Below are 24,290 nucleotides of genomic sequence, written 5' to 3' on the forward strand. Positions count from 1 at the left end.
TCAGTCGGAAGTGGGAAGGAAATCTGATACACACTCTAGAAATTATTTACACCTAAGGCATAAATAAGTGTTTATTCTATACTGCTGGGTACTGTCCCACTTTGAAACTATTTAACATTATGTTATTCCTAACAAAAGTTTTGGGATGACAATAATCCAGTCAGTCACTTCTGTGCAATAACCGAACGTTGGTTTGATTTCAGTAGAATGACACAAATCTAAATGTTGACCGTTGTTCTTCTGGTCAAAATTATTAGACAGAGCCCTTTACCCTATTATTATATTATTTTAATCATATAGCACCAACACATTCCTTGAGATTTATCAAATCTTCAAAAATGGAGAAGTGGATTTGTTGCCCATAGCAACCAATCAGATTCTAGTGATCATTTATCTTGTACATTCTAGAACATGATAGCTAGAATCTGATTGGTTGCCACGGGCAACACTTTCACTACTACTGCCTTCATTGTAATACAATCAAATTCCATTTACTTACATTCCCCTCACATTTTTAATACCGCCACTACTTCAACCAATATATCTATCTATCTATCTATCTATCTATCTATCTATCTATCTATCTATCTATCTACCTCATATCTGTCTATCTATCTATCTATCTATCTATCTATCTACCTCATATCTGTCTGTCTATCTATCTTTCTATCTAACTATCTATCTCATATCTATCTATCTATCTATCTATCTATCTATCTATCTATCTATCTACCTCATATCTGTCTATCTATCTATCTATCTATCTATCTATCTATCTATCTATCTATCTATCTATCTAAGGAAAGTGGTCCAAAGTGTGACATCTACCTTATTAAGAATGAATTCTACAAGTGTCTAACTGTGATAGAAACAAGACATCACTGTGATTAACTGCACTATTTATACATTAGATAATTAATGTTTGTTTTATTAGTTATTATAAACCCTTGTCCTCTGCTGCCACAATACAGTGCAGATTTAAATAATATCCCTAATTACAATTTAATTAAAGTGAGCAATTTATTAAAAAAAAATAAAAAAAATCATGTAAATGTTTTTTTCAATGTTTAGACAGCTGGCACTTACTGGTTTGTACCTTCCCGCGACTTGTTAGAAATACATTGCGTTATACAATGATGACTGATGGTTTTTACGGCCCCATTTAATATAAAATTATCTCAGGTCAGCGCATCCAATAGGAGGCTGTCCCTGCAATGATTTCACTTATCTTAAAACTCCCGTTGTTTGTCTCTTCTCTACGGTCACTATGGCAACGTTGCTTTGACGTAAGAGACATATTTGCGATAGTGAACGTCCGAGAGAGGAGGTAGACAGTGGTGAGTTATCTCTGATAACTGCTGCAATCCTATAGTTATAAGTAACTTCTATACTTAATAATGCGGTTATCAGCTCAAAGGATCTTGATAAATAGGCCCCTATAAGTTAAAGTTACCTGAAGGCAGCGTCCCCTTTAAGAGTACATAAAACTGCCTGGTAGTTTAAAACGTTGTGGATTTAGGTATGATAAAATTACATACTACTTTCGGCAAGCTTTTTCCGGGTGAGGGACGTGACTGGAGGGTGGAAGGGGGCGGGGCACGGCCAAACGCTTCATTTCGGCACCACCGCCGCAACGTAAATGCCTTTTTGTCGCAGGGGGCGGAGCCAAAGTTACACGATTCACCGCAAATCGCGTCATTTTGGGAAGGCAGTTGCGGGATGTGGGAGACTTGCCTGCCCTCCCGGGAGTCTGTGAGACTGACCCGAATTTCGTGAGTCTCCCGGACATTCCGGGAGTGTTTGTTACAGCTTGTAACACTTGTTTAATATGCCTGCGGATAGATTATTACAGATAGGTGTCTCTTTCTTTGATTAAATGTATTGTTGTAACTTATTACTGAGATTACGGGTAACGTGCGGCCCTTTTGTAGGATGGAGGGCCACCCACGGGGCCACTGACGTGTATCAGGTCATCACTACCTTAGCATTAACCCAACAAGTGGCCTGAGAAATGGGAATCACTATCTAACTCTTGTATTGTATTCTGATGTTACAGAATCCTGTAGCTTGTTATTTGCAATAATGACATGTTTTATATAATACTGGTTCCGTGGTCTGACACTTGTCACGTACAATCTGCGCCGAGTCCTTAGGATAGACAGACCGTAACTGCATTTAGTACAAAGGTCATTGGTCTGGCTTCTGCCTCCGTATAATGGAAAGACCAGACCACAGCGCTTGTCAGACAATGACTCACTGTTACTGTAATAGAATGAATCAGTTCTGCGATGTTTTGTTTGTTATCTTTAAATAAAGCTGCTTAATCTCAGCTGGTTATTATGGATCACGGCGTTCTTTTGTATGACTGAGCCCCTTATAACCGCAAATGTTTACCATGCACCCCTTAATATGTGTCAGTATTTCCTAAGTACCCACCTAAAGTGTACTTTAGTGTACCCCTAATGTCTATAAATGTTTACCTAGTATATTTTATACCTTTAAAAATTAAATACTCAATTCAATTGTTTTTTTTATTATTAGTTTTATTCTAGACTAATTTTGCTTCTTGAGCTTAGGTTGAACAGGCTGAAGCGCCCCTTGGAATTGTCTGAGGGGCCCCTGGGATTAGTTATACCGCAGGTTAGCATGCCTCCCAACAACTGTGAATGACAATTTAAGAATGTTGCACAATAAGGGGTGTGGTCATGCTACGTATGGGCGTCGCCATGCCAAATTGGGGGTCTTGTCATGATCCCTGGGGGTTTACCCAGCACTTTCCCCTTCAACCCCCCCCCCCAAAAAAACACCCCTTCCATAGGCAAACCGAGAGAGGGGGGGGGGGGTTCCTTGTGCCTGGAAACCCCCTCCAAGCCTGGGGCACTGTGTAATTGAGGTGGCTGGACCCTGACCCCGCTTCACACTGCGCTGCTTGAAAAACGAGAACCGCGTGCATCTAACATTAGTGCACCAGGCATTGCCCATGTATATTATGTGGATAGGAAGAGTTGGAGATCAGCCAAGCACTGTCTAATATTATAGCCACGCCCCTATGCATGCTGTTCACGCCCACTGGCGGCGTGGTGTGGAAACCCCCCCTCTACAAATCCTGCGTTTGCCCCTGCCTTCAATGCCGCATGCAACTGCTCCTGCTATGCGCAGTGATGTCATTGATTTCTAGGGAATTTCCAAGCCACAGTGTTATAAATATTACTATAGGTAACAAAATGTCTGCCTCCATTGTGTGCAGGTGATGAATTAACATTAAAATACATTAGTGACTTACATTGACCTTACGAGAACAAATGATATATGAAGGTGTTACGGTTTTGCCATTTGTTCTACGAATTCAGCATCCAGCAAACTGTCACCTCTTGTAAACTTCCTGGTATATAAACTTTTCTTCTCTTCCTTTCGCTGCAGGTGACAACTGTGAAGTGGACAGCGGCTCGGGGCGCTGCGTGCCGGGAGTTTGCAGAAACGGGGGGACGTGCGCCAACCTGGCAGAAGGAGGCTTCACCTGCCAGTGCCCATCCGGAGGCTTCGAAAAGCCGTACTGTGAGCTGTCAACACGCTCCTTCCCTCCAAAATCCTTTGTCATGTTCCGAGGTCTCCGGCAGAGGTTTCACATGAGTCTGTCGCTCTCGTAAGTGCACCCGTCTGTCTAATGTGTCTGTGATAATAAGCTGGTCTGCCATAAGCTTACATTTCCTAAAGATATTTAAAGATATAGGGCCTGATTCATAAATATCGAACGCAACTTGCTGGTTAAAATAAGAGCACAGAACTTGAGCCTATTTCCGCCTGTATTCAAGTCTGTGCAAATCTCGAGATACGTCAGGTTTGAAAAGTGGAGAAGTTGCCTATCCCAACCAATCAGAGTCTACCTGTCATTTTTATAGACTGTGCTAAGTAAATGATAGCTAGAATCTGATTGGTTTTTCAAACCCACCGGAAAACTCTCAGCTTGATACATTTACCCCTAGGTGTAAGTACACTCTTTCTAAAAGTTATTTTCCATGTGTTAACAGACAGAACGGACGGCAGGATATATGACAACAAAAATATTTTAGCCAATAAATTAACAACACATAATACTATAATCATTAATACAAATATTTACTTTAAAAAAATGTTTCTTGCATTATATGGATAATCAGAATGTTTAATGTGTACTGTACATACACAATGTGTTTTAATGGTCTAGGTCATACTTGCCAACTCTCCCGGAATACCCGGGAGACTCCAGAAATCCGGGTAGGTCTCCCGGAATCCCGGGAGAGCTGGCAATTCTCTCGCATCTGCCCACTTCCTAGTGAAGTGGGGAGATTTGAAGCCACCATGATGCGATTCTTCGGGAATCGCCACCATTTTGCCGCGATTCGTGGAGCCCCGCCCCCTCATGCCCACCTCTACTCCAAGACTCCCGGAGGCCAGCCTGTAAAGGTTGGCAACTATGGTCTAAGTAGGGAGTCGTAAGTATCATTTGCATTTGGTCATAAATTACATGCAATTGCCTTCATTAGCGTAAGTTCCATTCTGGTAATAAGATCCCAGAGTATTGTAAGGCTGATAATTTGCTGCCATTACTAATAGTTCTTCCATAAAGCTTATTAAAATATATTTTTGGTAAGTTCACTTGTCAAAAATTGTGGCCCTCATTCATCAAAGAACGCAAATGCCGATACATGCCGTATTTTAACGTTAAATTGCTCTGCACATGCCCAGAAACGAACTATATACGTAGAGAGCACAATGTATCCAATTCATTTTCCAGCGCAAAGGACCCTTACTACAGCCTATGATTTTAGGGGCGGAACGGGGAGGGTACTGGGTGTATGCTCGTAGTCAATGTACAGTAAGGGCGTGCCAAGATCGAGCACACCCAGCAGCGTCCGATTCAAACTTTGGGCATCTCTAACATTTTCTGTCGTATCACTTGCTCCAGCTACAGGTCAGGTGTAAGTGCTGATTACTAGTGATGACGGCTGTGTGTACATGCTAGAACATGTGTTTGCAATCAGGAGCGGCTGTAAAAATGTATGTTATAGCAGACATTAATAACATCTTCATAAATGTATTTTATGGGAGGGAAAATATTTATATATTTTTAATGTTTTGTCATTAATGATTATATTATTAATATTTTTTTTTTCCCTGTGTCTTTTTTTGGGACTTTATATTCCACATATGTATTGGATGTATCCTGCAATGTATTGTCTGTTAGAGCAGAGCGGACCTAGACCCGTATTCATCAACAGACGTATCTTTACATCTGCTCCTTCTTGAATGCGGATGGGCGCAGCAACGCACGGAGGATTGTCGGGGGGGGGGGTTCCCCCCGCCGATCGTTTCGCCAGCGCTGTCCTATACAGCAGCCGCGTCTGCGTCTGCGGCGGTGCTGTATACAATACTTCTTTGACAGCGCCACGGCTGCTGTATAGAACAGTAGCCACTTAGTTAGCGCAGGGGGGGGGGTTTCTAGAGACTCAGAAACCCCCCCTGTGTGGGCCACTGGGGTGTATGGGCGATTTCCGCACGTTGCCCGATTTAAACACGTTTTTTTTTAAAAAAAAAACACACAAATTACATTAATTTTGCGTACCTTAATAATCAGGCCCTGTATATTCTTTGTAAATATACTGAAACCTTTGGATGAATTTACATGGATTAAAGTGCATTTAGCAAAGAAATAATTCAGTTTGGCATCAGCTATAATATTTATTCAGAGTCTTACAACTGCCCAGTATGGCAACGCCATTATTTCTGGCAGGGCATGCTGGAACTTGTAGTTCCACAATAGCCAGATTGCCTTTCTATGCTTCCTATCCGCCTGCTATTCTTGGACTCCTCCATCCCCATCCCAGATGTGCCTGACTTCCATCGAAACCCAGCACTTACTCATTAAATTAGAATTGATCCGTTCGGTGATGATATCATTGGCAGCTGTTCCATCCACCAATCAGTGGCCTCCTTTGGATCGTCAGTCACGTCAAAAGCATTACCTCATCCAAGGGAATGAGTAATGGTTTAGAAGCAGCAATTTAGCTAAGTACAGTAGATGCTTCCAAGGCGTGTTCAATTGGCTGCCCTGATGGTTCTCCTCAAAAAAAAGAAGATATTTCTGTTAAATATTGTGCTGATCCGTCTAGTTTAAACAGCATTAACCTCTTAAGCACTGAGACAGATTACAGATCAAACTCTGCACCGTCTTACACAGGGTGCAATGATATTACATTAGTTATACCCAGGACTGCTGAAGGTATAGTGATTATTATAATTTTACAAAGAGATTAGCAGATTTAATAAGCAAAAATTCAGTCTGCTGTTGTTTTAACTTGTTTTAAGAAAGTGTTACAAATTGTGTCAACAATAACAACAAAGAAAAAAAAGAAATACCCGCTTGGATAATACAAAAAAGAAAAAAAAGATCCTTTGTTCCAACACCTTACTTAATTTATATGTGGGGTGTTTTGTTATAGTGGTGTTAAATGTTTCTTTGCCAAAAATAATTAAAAGATGAAAAAATATTTACAAATATCTAAATATAATCAAAGATATATTTAAATATAAACACAAAAATTGGTTATCTACCCCAAAAGGTAGCTTGAGAGATAGCTTTATGTTTCCAAATTATAATGGTATCATCATCATCATCATTTATTTATATAGCGCCAGTAATTCCGCAGCGCTGTACAGAGAACCCATTCACATCAGTCCCTGCCCCATTGGAGCTTACATTCTAAATTCTCTAATACAGACACACATTCACACACAGACAGACAGGGAGAGACTAGTGTCAATTTTGATAGCAGCCAATTAACCTACCTGTATGTTTTTGGAGTGTGGGAGGAAACCGGAGCACCCGGAGGAAACCCACGGAAACACAGGGAGAACATACAAACTCCACACAGATAAGGCCATGGTCGGGAATCAAACTCATGACCCCAGTGGTGTGAAGCACAAGTGCTAACCACTAGGCCACTGTGCTGCCCATGGTAGCCTTAAATATTAAAAAAAAAAAATTATACTACATAATTGTTATATATTCATATTCTGCAGAAGTCCTTTAATGTCTATGCAATTAACTAAAAAGTAAATTAGCATAGTTTTTAAGTGACAACCCCTCATTTAATTTGCGCCTTTTATTTAACATTTCGGAGGCTTTTTGGCCACCCATGTATAGCCTTCGGAATATATCAAATATAAGTGTAATAACTTTACCCTCCGGCCGGCAAAGTTGCTGCCGATGATTGGTATTTTACTGGACTGATAAATGCTTCCTTATTTAACCAATGTCTGCTAAAATATTAACAGCGTCCAGATACCCGTAATTGTCCGTAAATCATTTTAATTACATTCATCCGTCAGTGGCTCACTTTTACTGTTACCAATTGATTCATCCTTACGTTGTTAGAATGATGATTCATTTATAAAGCGATGTATTGATTAGTACTCTGCAATGGGCTTCTCCGCAGCCTGGGGATGGTGGTTTATCTAAGACGACATACAAACGCAAGGATTAATTTATCAAGTCAGATATTTGTTTTCATTTACATGAAACGTTTTATCTTAAAAGAAAATCACCTTTTGTGTTGCTTTTTGGGATTTTTTGTCAAATCACATAGCCTAGGACAGGATTCTCTATAAACCCTGTATTGTATCAGAGATTGGATATATCACCTCTCTATTAAAGAATGGAAGCTAATTATTTCTGGTACTTTTATATGTATCATCATCATTTATTTATATAGCGCCAACATATTCCGTAGCGCTTTACAATTGGGGACAAACATAGTCAACTAATAAACAAACTGGGTAAAACAGACAAAGAGGTGAGAGGGCCCTGCTCGCAAGCTTACAATCTATTGGACAATGGGAGTTTGACACATGAGGTTAAGTCTACATTTGCAGTCGGCCCAGCCAGACTGCAAAGGTAAGAGTGACTCCTAAGCTAAATGATCCCGTCACACAACAATGTTGGTCAAGGGGTAGTTGTATAACAGGTGGTAATAGGGTAATGTAGTGAGGTTAAGAGGGTGGTTGAGGAATATTATAAGCTTTTCTGAAGAGGTGGGTTTTCAGAGAACGCTTGAAAGCTTGTAGACCAGAGGAGAGTCTTATTGTGCGAGGGAGAGAATTCCATAGAGTGGGTGCAGCCCGGAAAAAGTCCTGTAATCGGGAATGGGAGGATGTAATGAGTGTGTATGAGAGACGCAGATCTTGTGCAGAACGGAGTTGTATAATAAATATTGCATATTCTTAGCTTTCAGCTCAAGGATGCGGTAATTAGTCTGTTCCTTCTTTTATTAGGTTTGTCACATTTTATTAGATTTGATCATCTATGGAGATATTTTATTTCATCTCGTGCCCTAAAGAGGTCGTGTTTAATAACATCTACCGTGGGCCGTCTGGGCTGACCAATAAAATGTAACAGAATATATTATAAGGTTATGGGGGAGGGGGGATCTCTCATAATAAAATACTGACCCCTTTAATCCTGGGGATATGTTGGGAAGTTAAAAATATGACTCTTGTGTATGAGTCAAACAGTGTTTAGTATCCTTTTCTCATAACAAATATAAAATGTTTAAAAATAAATGTGTGAAAAAAATTCTATAAAGTATATTATATAAATTAATTGTGTTCCTAGGATTGAATGCAATAGATCAGGCCTGTCCAACCTGCGGCCCTCCAGATGTTGTGAAACTACAAGTCCCAGCATGCCCTTCCAGCTATCAACTGGTTGTCTACCAGCAAAGCATGCTGGGGCTTGTAGTTTCACAACACCTGGAGGGCCGCAGGTTGGACAGGTCTGCAATAGATAATCCTAACTAGGGCTACTTTAAGACATTATTGGCTCCAGATCAAAGATCACCTTAATATAACCCCCATACGTTTGTAGCACAAGGGGGTAACCCTGTAACTGTATCCCGAAAGTAGAGAATTTGAAAAAGTTAATTGAAAAAATTATTTACTACTGTGCGAGGACTTTGGGGAGGTGAGACCTGGAGGTAAATGTATCAATCTGCGAGTTTCCGGCGGGTTTAAAAAGTGGAGATGTTGCCTAAAGCAACCAATCAGATTCTAGTTGTTATTTTGTAGAATGTACTAAATAAATGATAACTAGAATCTGATTGGTTGCTATAGGCAACATCACCACTTTTCAAACCCGCCGGAAACTCGCAGCTTGATGTATTTACTTCGCAGATCTCTGTTGGGCTTTCGCACAATTATATGGTTAGTTCTTAGGTTTGGTGAAGGGCGTGGATTAATCTTCGGTTTAGGACTAATGTAAGGCTTAGAATTAATGTTGAAGATTTTATTTTTGTAAGTTTTTTTATTTGACCCAGGAGATATTAAGAATGGGCAGCATGGTGGCTCAGTGGTTAGCACTTCTGCCTCACAGTACTGGGATCTTGAGTTCAATTCCCGACCATGGCCTTATCTGTGTGGAGTTTGTATGTTCTCCCCATGTTTGCACTCAGGGGAAACCCCCCCTGAGTGCTCCGATTTCCTCCCACACTCCAAAAAACATACTAGTAGGTTAATTAGCTGCTATCAAAATTGACCCTAGTCTGTGTGTATGTTGGGTATTTAGACTGTAAGCTCCAATGGGGCAGGGACTGTGTGAATGAGTTCTCTGTACAGCGCTGTGTAATCAGTGGCGCTATCATCATCATCATCATCAACATTTATTTATATAGCGCCAGCAAATTCCGTAGCGCTTTACAATTGGGAACAAACATTGATAAAACAATACTGGGTAATACATACAGACAGAGAGGTAAGAGAACCCTGCTCGCAAGCTTACAATCTATAGGACAATGGGAGTTAGAAACACAAGGGCATGTGCTACATCATATATAAATATATAAATAAATGGTGGTGATGATGATGATGTCTTAGTCGAGCAACCCACTTCAACGAGGATACTCCCCTCTCTTTTCTTCCTAGGGGTTAAGGTAGAACCCCTGATATGTTGGAAGAAATGGACACTTCACGATATAGATCAATGCCCCATCTGATAATTAGTAATACGGTTTGGCTGTGGTTATACACCAAGGGAAAATGTGACCCTCTGAACTGCTTCCACCCGAGACAAAAGCCTTGGTGGAGCGCCGTGATCTTGTCCATTAACAGAAACGTCTAACAAGTAAAAGGTATCATTGGTATCTTTGTAATTATGCAAGGTCATAATGAACATCCACATTTGCTGCAGCTTAGATATTTATATCTGGTAATAACGCCGCTGTCGAACCATTTGACCCTCTTAACTCAGGCCATTAAAACATCTACTTTAGAGAGATGATACGACAAAATGAAATTTGTGATAATGAAAGGACTGAGTGCTTGAGCAGGTTAAAGGAAAAACATTCACTTCTTGTCAATGTCAGACTGCTTAATCTCTATAGGGGAAGATTTAAACTAAAAGTCAATCTGTCTCCTCACCTGAATACAATCTCCAAAGGCAGATTCCCAGGCCCCTGGTATTAAACCTCCCATCTGAGCAGATTTCCCCCCCCCCCGGGGTGAAAATTGTTCTGATATCTTTGTACTAGAGCTGGAGAGTCCGTTTAGAATTGTACAATGTGTCCGTAATGTTGTATCACAGCTCATGCATAACTTGTAACTTAATTACCACAAATCAGAGTCTCCCAATGCCATGTCCAACAGCACGGCACTTAAAAATAACAAATGTTAATTAACAATACAGGTTATTAGAATCATTGCTTTGAAACTTTGTCTTATCTTTTTTGCAATGAAATCTTGCTCACTTTGGTGTTACAGGCACGGTATTTTCAAAGGATAAGTAAAATAGAGATTAGTTGTAATGGGGTATATTCACTAATCTGCTGGTTTGAAAAAGTGGAGATGTTGCCTATAGCAACCAGTCAGATTCTAGTTATTTATTTAATACATTCTACAATAATGACAGCTAGAATCTGATTGGTTGCTATAGGCAACACCTCCACTTTTTTAAACCTGCAGTTTAGTAAATATACCCCCCATGATTGAATCGACCAATATGACTATTTATCTCACATGAGTCAAAGCAAAAGGTATACGGAATTTCTGAGCGGTTCTTTACAATCGTGAAAGTCCGTAATACGTTTAGATGAAGAAGATCAGATCTGATAAGAGAGGTTAGGGTATTTGTTGGTTGGGGGCAGATAAGTGTCTTGTCATTATAATGGGCGTATTGGAGACTATGAAGTGATATATTCATTTTACTTTGCTTAAATGACCCTGTTTAGATTCGCCACCAGAGAGAAGAATGGCCTCCTGTTTTACAACGGACGGCTGAACGAGAAACACGACTTCATTGCGGTAGAGATTAACGACGGGCAGGTCCAGCTGAAATATTCCACAGGTTTGTGTCTAATACCATCACATCATGTCATACATACATTATATAAGTGTCTTAGCTGAATTGTTCAACATTTCAGTGGTGGCTTTAGGCATAATACGGGATTACCCATCCAGCGAATCAGGGGTGAGTCCGGTAGTATGGACAATTTGTAGGTGGGATGTGTGCTGTGATTGTTGTGGAGGGTTTTTTTTTTTTTCGCTGTGTACATGACCAAGGCTGTGCCCCTGACATGGCAGTTTGCTTTGGATTATTATATGGGTGCCTTGTCTATTTACAACATATCAGCGTTGACCTTATTCTCTCTATGATACATTAGATGTTTTGCATTCCAGGGGGGTAAATGTATCAAGCTGAGATTTTTCCGGCGGGTTTGAAAAGTGGAGATGTTGCCTATAGCAACCAATCAGATTCTAGCTGTCATTTTGTAGAATATACTAAATAAATGATAGCTAGAATCTGATTGGCTTTTCAAACCCGCCGGAAAACTCTCAGCTTGATACATTTACCCCCAAATCTGATTGACAGTCTTTATCCTTTGAAATCTCCCTGTTTGTCAATACGAAAAAAAAGGAGAAAATTTTATAATTGCGTTCAGGAAACTTGTCAAGATGAGGATTGTAGTTCTCCAAGACCCGTGTCATGCCAGACGACCTTAGATACTCTATGTAAACTTAATTATTATTATATTAAAATATTGCCAACTATGCATTTGAGCTTATGGCTCCGTCATCTCTGTTGTTATAGGCCAAAGGCCTTCTATATTGCTGTTCTGTGCTGAATGTTCATCTTGATCAGACGCATCTAAAAATATCTCAGGGTGTCATCAATTTTTCATGTTACAAGTCTGGTGTTAGAGATATTAAACTCGTTTTGCAGAGCGTAGGTGCCCCGTCTGCTGCATCCATCACACGGAGACCTCGACATGTATGTGTTTTCTAAACATGTCAATAAATAGCACATTACCGCCCGGGCCACAGGTCCTGCTTGCATTGTGTGCATGTTAGGATCCCCGAGCCTTAGACGGATTGTCTCCTTCAGATGCAGCAACCGTTGCTGTAAATCTTCCTGCCTCTGTCCTCATTGTGACAGAACAGTCACAACTCAGGCACCCGGCAGACTTTAGCTTTTTCCTAACCATTTAATAGCTCTTGTATCAGACGTAGAATTGTGCTTCCCTATCTGCTGGAAATGAAGGCATTGCTGAGTGCTTCGGTAATGAACATTACCAGACTCTCCCAGATAGGCGATGCCCTGTTATTGTTAATTACACCTCATTCTTTTCTTGATGGATGCTGTAAGAATGGGTTTAGCAACCTCAGCAGCGGGGACATCTGTTATAGGGGGCCATAGGGCAATGAGTTTTGGCACCTGGTATTAATTGTATGAGGACAGATTTAAGTCGTTTCACCTTCCATGTTTGATGCAGCGCAGCGCGGTTGATACAGGCTGCTTAGCACTTTCAAGGTTTTATGTATGTTTCCAATATGTGATTTCAAGGTGAATCCAGCACCCTGGTGACGCCGTACGTTCCTGGGGGTGTAAGCGATGGGAAGTGGCACAGCATCCAGCTTCGTTACTACAACAAGGTAAGGAGTTACACGTATCGGTCGGAGAGGTCCTGCAGGGTAGATGACGACAGAATAGTTCCCAAGAGGAGCTTGGTAGCACCTGCAGAGGGGGTGGAGTGGTGGTTTGAGGGTAAACCGCCATTCACACAGCCAATGGTCAATAAATCGGGCTTGTTTCCCCCCCTTAGCCAACCTCTACTGCCCCCCTGCTTCTACGTCTAACATTTACCATGCTATATGCGTAAACATAAATATCCTAGTAGTAATTAAAAATATTTTTTGTTGTTGTTGACCAGGATACATAAATAAATGTAAGATACAACAAATGGTCATCTTGCTTCCCCTTTAAATCTTCCACCTTAGGCTCAGGACCTTTCCACAAATCTAACCGTTATGGTTTCTCCCAAGTTTTATAATCGCAAGATCCTAATTCGTTATACATTCGTATCCATGTAAATGGCAGTGAATTGCACCCCGACTGCAACACAATAAGCTATATATTGCAAATTGTTTATCTTCACACTGGATGTCCTTCTAAACAAAATATTTTTATTGATTTTATCTTTGACATTCATTTAAAAATTTCTTTATTTTTCGTTCTTATTTGCATCAGCCGTTTTTAACTTTGCAGCCAAAGACTGGATCTATGGGGGTAGCCCGGGGACCCTCTAAGGAGAAGGTGGCTGTGCTGGCGGTGGATGATTGTGACATTTCCATGGCCCTGAAATTCAGCAATGAGATTGGGAACTACACATGCGCAGCGGAGGGGGTGCAGTCCAGCTCCAAAAAGTAAGTAGTCATTCTCTGTATCTCCATTCCTTAAAGTATATCGGTCACCTGCACACCGTGGCAGCCATTGTGAGAACGCAGCCTATCAGTTCACTAGGAGCCAGTGACATCACTGAGAATGCAGCCTATCCACTAACTTGGAACCAGTGACATCACTGAGAATACAGCCTATCCAGTCACTAGGAACCAGTGACATCACTGAGAATGCAGCCTATCCATTCGCTAGGAACCAGTGACATCACTGAGAATGCAGCCTATCCAGTCACTAGGAACCAGTGACATCACTGAGAATGCAGCCTATCCAGTCACTAGGAACCAGTGACATCACTGAGAATACAGCCTATCCATTCACTAGGAACCAGTGACATCACTGAGAATGCAGCCTATCCACTCACTAGGAACCAGTGACATCACTGAGAATGCAGCCTATCCAGTCACTAGGAACCAGTGACATCACTGAGAATGCAGCCTATCCAGTCACTAGGAACCAGTGACATCACTGAGAATACAGCCTATCCAGTCACTAGGAACCAGTGACATCACTGAGAATGCAGCCTATCCATTCACTAGGAACCAGTGACATCACTGAGAATGCAGCCTATCCATTCACTAGGGACCAGTGACATCACAGAGAATGCAGCCTATCCACTCACTAGGAACCAGTGACATCACTGAGAATGCAGCCTATCCAGTCACTAGGAACCAGTGACATCACTGAGAATGCAGCCTATCCAGTCACTAGGAACCAGTGACATCACTGAGAATACAGCCTATCCAGTCACTAGGAACCAGTGACATCACTGAGAATGCAGCCTATCCATTCACTAGGAACCAGTGACATCACTGAGAATGCAGCCTATCCACTCACTAGGAACCAGTGACATCACTGAGAATGCAGCCTATCCACTCACTAGGAACCAGTGACATCACTGAGAATGCAGCCTATCCAGTCGCTAGGAACCAGTGACATCACTGAGAATGCAGCCTATCCATTCGCTAGGAACCAGTGACATCACTGAGACTGCAGCCTATCCATTCACTAGAAACCAGTGACATCACTGACAAATGCAGCCTATCAGGTCACTAGGCATATGTAAAAATTTTAGGATCATGTATCCATCATTTTCATTTCATGTTTTGACCTTTAAAAGTTCTTGTACGTTTCACAATCGTTTCCATCATCATCATCATCTGTAAGTAAATAAATGTTACCAGATTGCTGTGCTCACCACTCCAATAACAAGCGTTCCATAGAGGTATAAATGCTTCAGTACAGTATGGGCTGTGGTGCACAATCAGACTATTATTTATTTTCGTAGATCTCTGGACCTCACAGGCCCCCTGCTCCTCGGCGGTGTCCCCAATCTGCCTGAGAACTTCCCGGTGACTCACCGAGAGTTCATAGGATGCATGAAGGACCTGTATATCGACAGCAAAAAGGTCGACTTGGCTTCGTATATAGCGAATAACGGAACGTCAGCAGGTAGGATGCACAACGCCATGTGCGCAGCGGCACTTGGCCAAAGCTTCATGGGATGAGCAGATCAGGTCATTTATCTTTGCAGAATGTGCAGATACAACATGATACAATGTAACGTTCTAGCATTCTATATTCTATACTAGGAATACATAGCCAGTGTGACACTGATACAAGACAGACCTGCTAAGTCACATGTTCATGGACTACAACTCCCAGCATTGTTTCCTCCCAGCAACAATATATCCAGTACTGTTAATCATGTTTCTTATGTGCGTGTAGCTGGAATGTAATGTATGTGCGTTATCTTCCTCTCTCTGTGCAACATAATATCAGATGTATCTTAATGTCCATAGATAATTGTGCATAATTTAATTCTTCGCTGGGTACATTTCTGTTTAATTACATTAGATCTGTAGTAGAAAACCTAATAACTATATGAAGCACATACTAATGCATGCAGCTATATGGCATAGCCGGAGTGTCACACTTTATCCGCTCTTTCTCTGCCAGGGTGCCAAGCAAAGCAATCACTCTGCGACTCCAACCCATGCAAGAACGGGGGCAACTGCACATTGGGCTGGGGAACCTACACCTGCGATTGTCCACTAGGCTTTGGTGGGAAGGATTGCAGGATCGGTGAGTACAGAACGCCAGATATTCAGAGATCTACAGGAGAACTAAGTTATACTTGTAATTGTAAAGGAATAAGGATTTATTTCAACAAAATTATTGTTTTTCTAAAGGAAATTCTTAACTGAATACAAAAAAAGCTAATTTATTACTTAAATACAGAAGGAAATTATTGATTAATTACATTCTTCCTATGTGTGATTAAATGTACAGGAGTACTGCCTAGTGTCTAGCAAGTGGGTAGGTAGAGAGGGATATGGAAGAAAATCGCTGCCCTCTAGGGGCTTGAAACAGAAATTGCAGTTTTATTCTAGCTAGACTTAGATATGTAATTGGGAACAGGTGGAATTTTAAATTGAACACATTAATTAAGCACTATTTTTTTTTCCATTGAGTACTGTGAATGAATGAATGAATGAGAATGTCATAAGGATTATTAGCGTAGTGTAAATAGCATAGTTATCAGACCGATCAGTCTATTGACCAATGGGGTCTCAGATCAGTCATAGGTCTTACTAAAACCAGCATTTTTAATAGGTAAAATGGATTGTAGACATTAAAGTCTGGGGCTGTAATGGCACTTTTAATTATTTTGTTGCTTCTTACTCCATTTTGTTATGTTGTTGTTTTTTTTGTTTGTTTTTTTTTTACAAATTTTGTATTGAGGGTTACAAGCTGGCCCTTATGGGCTTTTACTCACTGTGTCTAAAGGGTAAATGTATCAAGCTGCCGGTTTCTGGCAGGTTTGAAAAGTGGAGATGTTGCCTATAGCAACCAATCAGAATCTAGTTATCTTTCATTTAGTACATTCTACAAAACGATAACTAGAATCTGATTGGTTGCTATAGGCAACATCTCCACTTTTCCAACCCGCCAGAAACTGGCAGCTTGATACATTTACCCTTAAGGGTGGGTTCGGTGTGACACTTAGGATCTCCCTCTTTTGGAGGCTCCCTCTTGCGAGAGCTGATGATGCATTGGGGGACGCTTGGCTGACCTCAGGTCAAAGAGGCCGTCCCTTGCCTAGCTTCGAAGGAGGGCCCGAAGCCCTCAAGGGATCCTTATAGTTCTGAGGGACAGTGGCCCTTTCCCTTCAGGAGGTCCTAAACTCCTGGCACACTTTTACAGGCACATAACCTGTATCACATTTTAATACATTTAAATTATGCACATTATAATTATTGTTGCTGTTATTATTGTCATTGATTTGTAAGGAGCCTCAGTGCTCCACAGCGCCGCACAGTGGGGGTAAACAGAACAGCAGTGAGCATCTCAGTCCTTAGGACCAGTACATATAAATCTTTATTGTGATATTAGTAGCCAGGGGGGCTGTGTGTGTAACTAACCAGTGTTTCCGCTCTCTCAGCAATGCTCCATCCTCACCATTTCAACGGAAGCGGAATCCTGTCCTGGGACTTCAAGAATGAAGTGAAAATCTCCATTCCCTGGTTTATGGGGCTGGCGTTCCGGACGCGGCGGGCCGACGGGGTGCTGCTGCAGGCACACGCTGGGCAATACACCACCATCATGTGCCAGGCAAGCTTATAACCACGCACCAATGCACTTAGTCGTATGAGGAGACGCTGCAAACGTGATGATTAAGTATTAAACTTATGGGTACAAAATGATACTGCAGATCAATAGCCTCATGTGGATGTGTAAATATTAAACCACAATATTACTCAAATGTATAATAAATAATTACAAGGTGTACAATTAAGAGACTCTTAATGCTCTAATATCAAAACAAGAACATAAATATATACAACAAATTGTTATATATATATATAATGTAACCTATATTAGCCCTTAAACTGAGAGTGAAAATCACAGCTTTAAAATTGGAAGTTCATTAAATATTTCAATGTTTAAAATATATAAAATGAATATTTAAGGGCTGTAGATTGTGTAGATACAATGAATGATGCCCTCTACATTCTATTCTGGCCAAATAAAGGCTCCGGCTGCATCCCAAGAGCCACCATGCCACGGTTTACCCGCCCATTGTACTTGACACCAGTAACAATACTCTGCGTTTGGTATTACACACGGTACGTTGGAAGAACAGCTCTCTCACTAATGACCCTTGTTCCTGTCTCTACAGCTGATTTCCGGCCTGGTCTCTTTCTCGGTCACCCGCGGCACCAGTAGAACCTCCACTCTCCTTTTGGACCAGATGCTGGTGAATGATGGGAGGTGGCACGACCTACAGCTGGAGTTGCGCGACGTGCGCAGTGGGCGCGAAACGCGTTATGTCATCTCTATCAACTTGGATTACGGGATCTACCAGGTACTCTGTCTGCAAATTTAAGGGGGCCAACGCGGCAATCTATAGGAGTCTGATACTGTAAAAATATTCTGAGGTATTAAAGGAGTTCTGGAAAATAGCATTTAAAAATACATTATAGATGAAGAATATATACAGTTATAGGAAGCTGAAAAGTAAAACGAGGAATCAGTGTTTTACAGTAAGGGTGTAAAATTCCTGGAAGAGTCAGACATGGAGAGACAGGGATCGTGTTGGCCATACCACCCCAATAGTGCAGATTTAGCAGGAAACGAAAAGGAGTGCAGCTTTTTGGAAAGTGGGTGTGTCTTTTCAAGAGTGTGGGCAGATTTTGGGTTGAGCAGGGGTGTGGCGTTTCAAGAGTGAGGGCAGATTTTGGCTTGAGCAGAGGCGTGGCTTTTCAAGAGTGTGGGTTGAGCAAAGGCGTGGCTTTTCAAGAGTGTGGGCAGGTTTTGGGTTGAGCAGGGGTGTGGCTTTTCAAGAGTGTGGACAGGTTTTGGGTTGAGCAAAGGTGTGGCTTTTCAAGAGTGTGGGCAGGTTTTGGGTTAAGCAGAGGTGTGGCTTTTCAAGAGTGTGAGCAGATTTTGGGTTGAGCAGGGGTGTGGCTTTTCAGGAGTGTGGGCAGGTTTTGGGTTGAGCAAAGGCGTGGCTTTTCAAGAGTGTGGGCAGGTTTTGGGTTAAGCAGAGGTGTGGCTTTTCAAGAGTGTGAGCAGGTTTTGGGTTGAGCAAAGGCGTGGCTTTTCAAGAGTGTGGGCAGGTTTTGGGTTGAGCAGGGGTGGAGCTTGGGGAGGTCATGGGCTGGGCCTATTTTATTTTGCTCTTGTTTTTCTTACAATATTGTGAGCTATGGTTTGAATTTCCTGTCATAGTCCCTCTACAGTGATTGTTTTATTCTTCTCTAGGACACAGTAAATGTTGGTAACGAGCTCCACGGGCTGAGGGTTAAGCACCTTTCTGTGGGAGGTATTATGGGGGGACGAGAGGTGCAGAACGGTCTAGACGGCTGTATACAGGTGAGGACCATTTCTTACTTTTGATCAGTGTGAATTTGTTGTGAGACGCGGCGCATCGTACTAACCACGGTGTCCTTTATCGCCCTCCAGGGGCTGCGACTGGGAGAGACCTCTAGCGGCATTACCTTGCCCAAACCGACTAACACCTTGAATGTTAACAATGGCTGCAGCGTTCCTAATATGTGTGCCCCTAACCCCTGCCAGGGGAACAGTTCCTGTGTGGACAAGTGGCTGGACCACGCCTGCGTCTGTAACCCAGGTGCGTAGTAAAATACACACACAAGGATCTGCTTAATCTTTCCAGCTGTTGTGGAACTACAAGACTCAGCATGCCCCTACAGCCAATGAGTAAATGCCCCATGTCCCAGTGATGACATTGGTTCCCAGTGAATTGATAGACAACATTCTTGTTCATGTTGGTTCAGCCACAACATACCTGCAGCTAAGATGCCCGTACTCTTTTAACAGCCATTTTTTTTAACTCATTGACTGCAAAGTGCAATATGTAGGGGCCCAAAAATACCACACACCCATATAAACATCTGATGTGAAGCCATCGCACATCAGCACTTGGTAAATTCACTTGGGAGATGATTATATGTATGTGCCATCCTGTGATCGTGCTCCAGTCCCCAGACTGATTGGACCTGAGCGCCAATAGCCTGATCTGTCAGATCTTGACACACATGTCTATGAACGGCCAAACCTGACAGAGATCTGGCGATTGCCCACTGTATGACCAGCTTAAGCAACAGCGACAGGTGCACTATAAAGAGCGACTAAACTCAAAATTCTAATTGATCCAATATAAAAAGCGATTTTTGTGACATTCAGAAGTCTCAGTAAAAAGTCACCATAACATGAAAATGTATATACCCTAACTATATACCTCATTATAAGGTATGTCCTCGAATGTCAGCCATTTTAGACCTTTCTGACAGGAAGTCTAGTGAGCGCAGCAAAAATCCCTCCCTCATCATAAATAAAACATATCCGAAATATCTTCCTTCCTGCTAAGCACTTAAAATGATTACCTACATAATTGTGATTGTTACTAATACAATACAAAGACTAGCGGTCCTTTAACCTGACAGGATGACAAGTGAGGAAGCTCTGTGTTACGATGATAATGGGGGGGGGTCTATTTGTCTCTACAGGATACTATGGGGAGAGCTGTATGGATGTCTGTCAGCTGAACCCGTGTGAGAATAAGGGGGTGTGCCGCCATCGCCCAAACTCTTCTGTAGGTTATATTTGTGAGTGCTCAGGGAGCCATTTTGGAAGATACTGCGAGCATCGGTAAGATATTATCAGAGAAATGCTGGATGTTAAGGGCAGCGTTGATATGATTCTGGGGTTAACATGGATGAACATTATCTGACTGGATTAAAAACACTTTGCATTGTGTTATTGTGTGGCAAACGACTAATAAAGCGCGGATTTCCCTCTTAGAATGGACCATCAGTGTCCTCGAGGCTGGTGGGGGAATCGAACCTGTGGACCGTGTAACTGTGATGTAAATAAAGGTTTCGATCCCGACTGCAATAAAACAACCGGACAGTGTAATTGCAAGGTAAGAAGGACTGCTGTCAACTACAATTTTGGACCATTTGGCCTTGGTTCCTAGAAAGAAAAAATAAATTGGAGGAGGGGGTGTTATATCCAGAGACCTGAGTATTTGGGGGCACGGATACTAATTTAGCGTCTTTCTTCTGTTCTATATCTGCAGGAGTTTCATTATCGCCCCGAAGGAAGTGATACGTGTTTGCCCTGTGACTGTTACCCCATTGGCTCCTCCTTAAGGTCATGTGATCTGGACACTGGCCAATGCTTTTGCAGACCTGGGGTGATTGGTCACCAGTGCAACAACTGTGACAACCCATTTGCCGAGGTTTCGCCAAGCGGCTGCGAAGGTGAGATGTGGGATAAGATATTGTATACAGTGCGGTGCTTCTTAGCGGAAAGGCTTGGACAACTACCAGCTGCCAGGGCATGCTTGGACTTGTAGTTCCACGACAGCCGGAGACCCTCAGCTTGCCTATCTATCTTACTGCGCGTTAACGAACACTATTTAAGCCTTTCTTGTTGTATGGGATTTCTACCGTAGCATTATAGCACATTTACACCCACTGCCTCTATAGAGATAAATTAGTAACTGTTTTATAATTGATCTGTAGTTAATCTTGGTTAAATGGATTTGCAGTTGTGCTAAGAGCATAAAGTACCTTTAAAATTATAATGGGATGCAAGAATGTTTATTTGTGACCCTTTGGAGTTTATGTCAGCAAGTTGAGCTGTCTTGGTCAAGGAGGATCCTTTCAACCCCCCCCCAAAAATCACACCTCATCTTAAAGTCATGCTAGCCATAATAATAGGCAACCGGGGCAAACATGCATATTTTTAGTTATGATAATGCTCATCATGTGACCTATAGTTACCGTTGCGGACAGTTGTTACCACGGTGACGTCTCCTGGTTATTATAACCAGATTAACCAACACTCTACAGTGGAATCCTGACAAATAAAAAATATGTATCTCATAGTAAATGTGTGCCATTTTAACAGCATCTACAAAAATATCTTCTACATAGTTTTCCTTTAGTTTAATCCATCCAAAGCGGGGCAAGGTCAGCCTCAATGTTATAAAGTAGGATGTTATATTATAATGGAGACGTTTGGGAGGCAGCCAGGGGACCAGGTCTGTAAGGGAGCCCAATCTGTCTCCATTTGCAGAACACTTAAGAGAAGGAGACTTTAACGAACCACGAATGTATATGGAGCGGATGTCCCTGAACGCAACACCAAACGAGGCACCATGGTTTAAAAGGCCGTTAACACTGTAGCGGCCAATTTTTACAGCATATCCGTCATCACAGAGATTAGGAATACAGTCAGTCACGGATGTAAGATGATCCTATCCCAAATAGCGTTATGAGTGAATACACCTTAAATCAGTAATTAACCGACCCCCATTGTGACTTTAAATGCCCCTATTTCCATTATCATTTACTGCAAAAAAAAGACCAATGTGCAAAGTATTAATTTAAAAGGAAAACAATTAACAGTTTAATATAAACCAATTTCTTTGCTGCCTCTTGTGTATGAGAATTTGTTTTATTTAAACAGCCTCAGACATATGGAAAGCTTGTTTATTTTGTGAATACAGCCCAATAATTAGCTTGTGAGGGAGGTGAGGAGGGTGGGAGTAAAATAGAAAAGGGGAGTGAGACAGAAGTAGAACATAAATAAAGGGTAAGACCGGGTATGATTGTTGGAATTAGAGAAATCAATAAAGATGGGAAGAGGAGACGGAATTGCTGAGGGTTGTAACCTGACCGATGTTCCTCTGCATTGTAGTTATATACGACGGATGTCCAAAAACATTAACGTCGGGTGTTTGGTGGCCTCGGACCAAGTTTGGCCTCCCCGCTGCTGTGCCTTGTCCCAAAGGCTCACTGGGTGAGTACCACAACCTTACAATATAGCTGTTATATACTCTTACATTTCAGCTGTCGTCACCCCCCCTCCAGACTGCAATCCTTCCACCCGACGCTTCCTCGCGCTCAACAGATTGTAACAAATCAAAATTTCACTCCAAATATTTCCTGCGTCTATGCCAGACTCCTGGCTGAGGTTTGCTAAACATTGCCGACAGCCGCCCACCTTGTTTATGCTCTGCCTGTCACTGTGCTGCCGGCAGCCCCTGTGGCTCTCACTGTTCTGCTGAGTAAGACACCAGATAAAGTGTTATCCTATTATGTCAATCATATCACAACCGGAGGCTCATAGTACAGTATCCAAGCAGCCTGCAGATATAAGTGTTACAGTCTCAATGTCTTGGCAGAGCTGGAAAATTCACTGAAAGACAAAGTATAATCATGGCTTATATATTCCCTTCTACATAAGATCAGTATTTTTATTTTATATTTTATACGTTTTAATCAGTTTATGGCCCCTGTGGAATAAAATGAAAGAAGTTTTTTCAAGCAGTTGCAGCCAATAAAATTGTCTTTTTACCGTAGTAATGGTAAAAATGCACAGCCGCGATGTTCTAAGGGGTAGATTTTTCACGCCTTCTAAAAAGGAAAAGTGGAGGTGTTGCCCATAGCAACCAATCAGATTCTAGCTATCGTGTTCTAGAATGGACTAGATAAATGATAGCCGGATTCTGATTTTGTTGTCTTTGTTATGTGTCACATTGTACGTGTGAATTGTTCCTGGAAGGTTAAAAAGGCGTCTTATTCAAAATATAGACCAACACGGGGTCTCTGCCACACCCAAATTCATGGAAAAATCAAGTTAGTTTTGCAGGGTGGGGAGAAAGTCATGAAGCCGAGGAACAATCCCCCAAAACTCACTATTGGTCCTCTGGTGCTCATTTAAATGTATCTTTCCGTAACACAAAATCTAGTCTTTACATGCTGGCATAGTACGAGACGTATAAGAACACCTAGCTCTCGATCAGTCAGGGACTCCGTCCAAAGTCACCCTTTCTTCAGCTAATGCAACCCCCCCCCCCCCATCGGAGAATTTTGAGACAGTAATCCATGTGCCTCCTCTATACATGGTCACATTTATACAAAATAATGTCACAAAACAGCGTTTGAACTGAGGTTCTGCACTTGTACAGCTTCATAAATCACCTTTATTGTATACCACCTTGTACCAAGGCTAGACCTGTCTTATTCTTCAACTATGTTTAATTTAAAATGTGTTTATATATCTCTCACTTTACATTTGTCAACTATTTATGTACACCAGGGCTCATTGTGCGATTTTAATTATATTATCCCCCCTCTATTCTATACCCTGTACCCTCTTTCCTTCTCCCATTATTCAGGTCTAAGGGGCTCAGGTGAGCATTTGGAGCACTGTCTTATTAGCCCTTTCTGTGCTGTTTGGTTTGACTTCCTAATATATTTCCCGGATAAAAGCACCTGCATCCCTCATCCCCATAATCCCCTACCCAGCCAGCCGTTCCTGCAGTGACATGAAGTGTGTATGACTATTCCCTACTAACCGATGGCCTTCAACCAGCTGCCTGCACCTTCCCCCAATACTCCAGTACAGTGCACCGCACCTATTATAAGCTTGTGCTTTGAATGTAGCTTCTCCTTATCGGCTGCCACTAATGCAGTGTATGGAATGCTTT

At 41.8% G+C, this 24,290-nt stretch overlaps 1 protein-coding gene across 1 annotated transcript in view; it reads left to right on the forward strand.

Annotated features, from left to right (window-relative positions):
• The window catches only part of CELSR3 (cadherin EGF LAG seven-pass G-type receptor 3), a 104,975-nt gene that overhangs the window by 54,119 nt on the left and 26,566 nt on the right, over positions 1 to 24,290 (forward strand). Inside the window, 15 exon segments of the mRNA XM_075183598.1 lie at positions 3,421 to 3,643; positions 11,256 to 11,371; positions 12,869 to 12,957; positions 13,571 to 13,728; positions 15,048 to 15,211; positions 15,719 to 15,844; positions 17,205 to 17,374; positions 17,943 to 18,128; positions 19,028 to 19,138; positions 19,229 to 19,397; positions 20,296 to 20,437; positions 20,591 to 20,711; positions 20,868 to 21,051; positions 22,496 to 22,597; positions 23,979 to 23,993. Coding sequence (XP_075039699.1) covers positions 3,421 to 3,643; positions 11,256 to 11,371; positions 12,869 to 12,957; positions 13,571 to 13,728; positions 15,048 to 15,211; positions 15,719 to 15,844; positions 17,205 to 17,374; positions 17,943 to 18,128; positions 19,028 to 19,138; positions 19,229 to 19,397; positions 20,296 to 20,437; positions 20,591 to 20,711; positions 20,868 to 21,051; positions 22,496 to 22,597; positions 23,979 to 23,993 — 2,076 coding nt within the window.

The sequence above is a fragment of the Mixophyes fleayi genome, chromosome 8 (genome assembly GCF_038048845.1).
Source record: "Mixophyes fleayi isolate aMixFle1 chromosome 8, aMixFle1.hap1, whole genome shotgun sequence".
Taxonomy (NCBI): Eukaryota; Metazoa; Chordata; class Amphibia; order Anura; family Limnodynastidae; genus Mixophyes; species Mixophyes fleayi.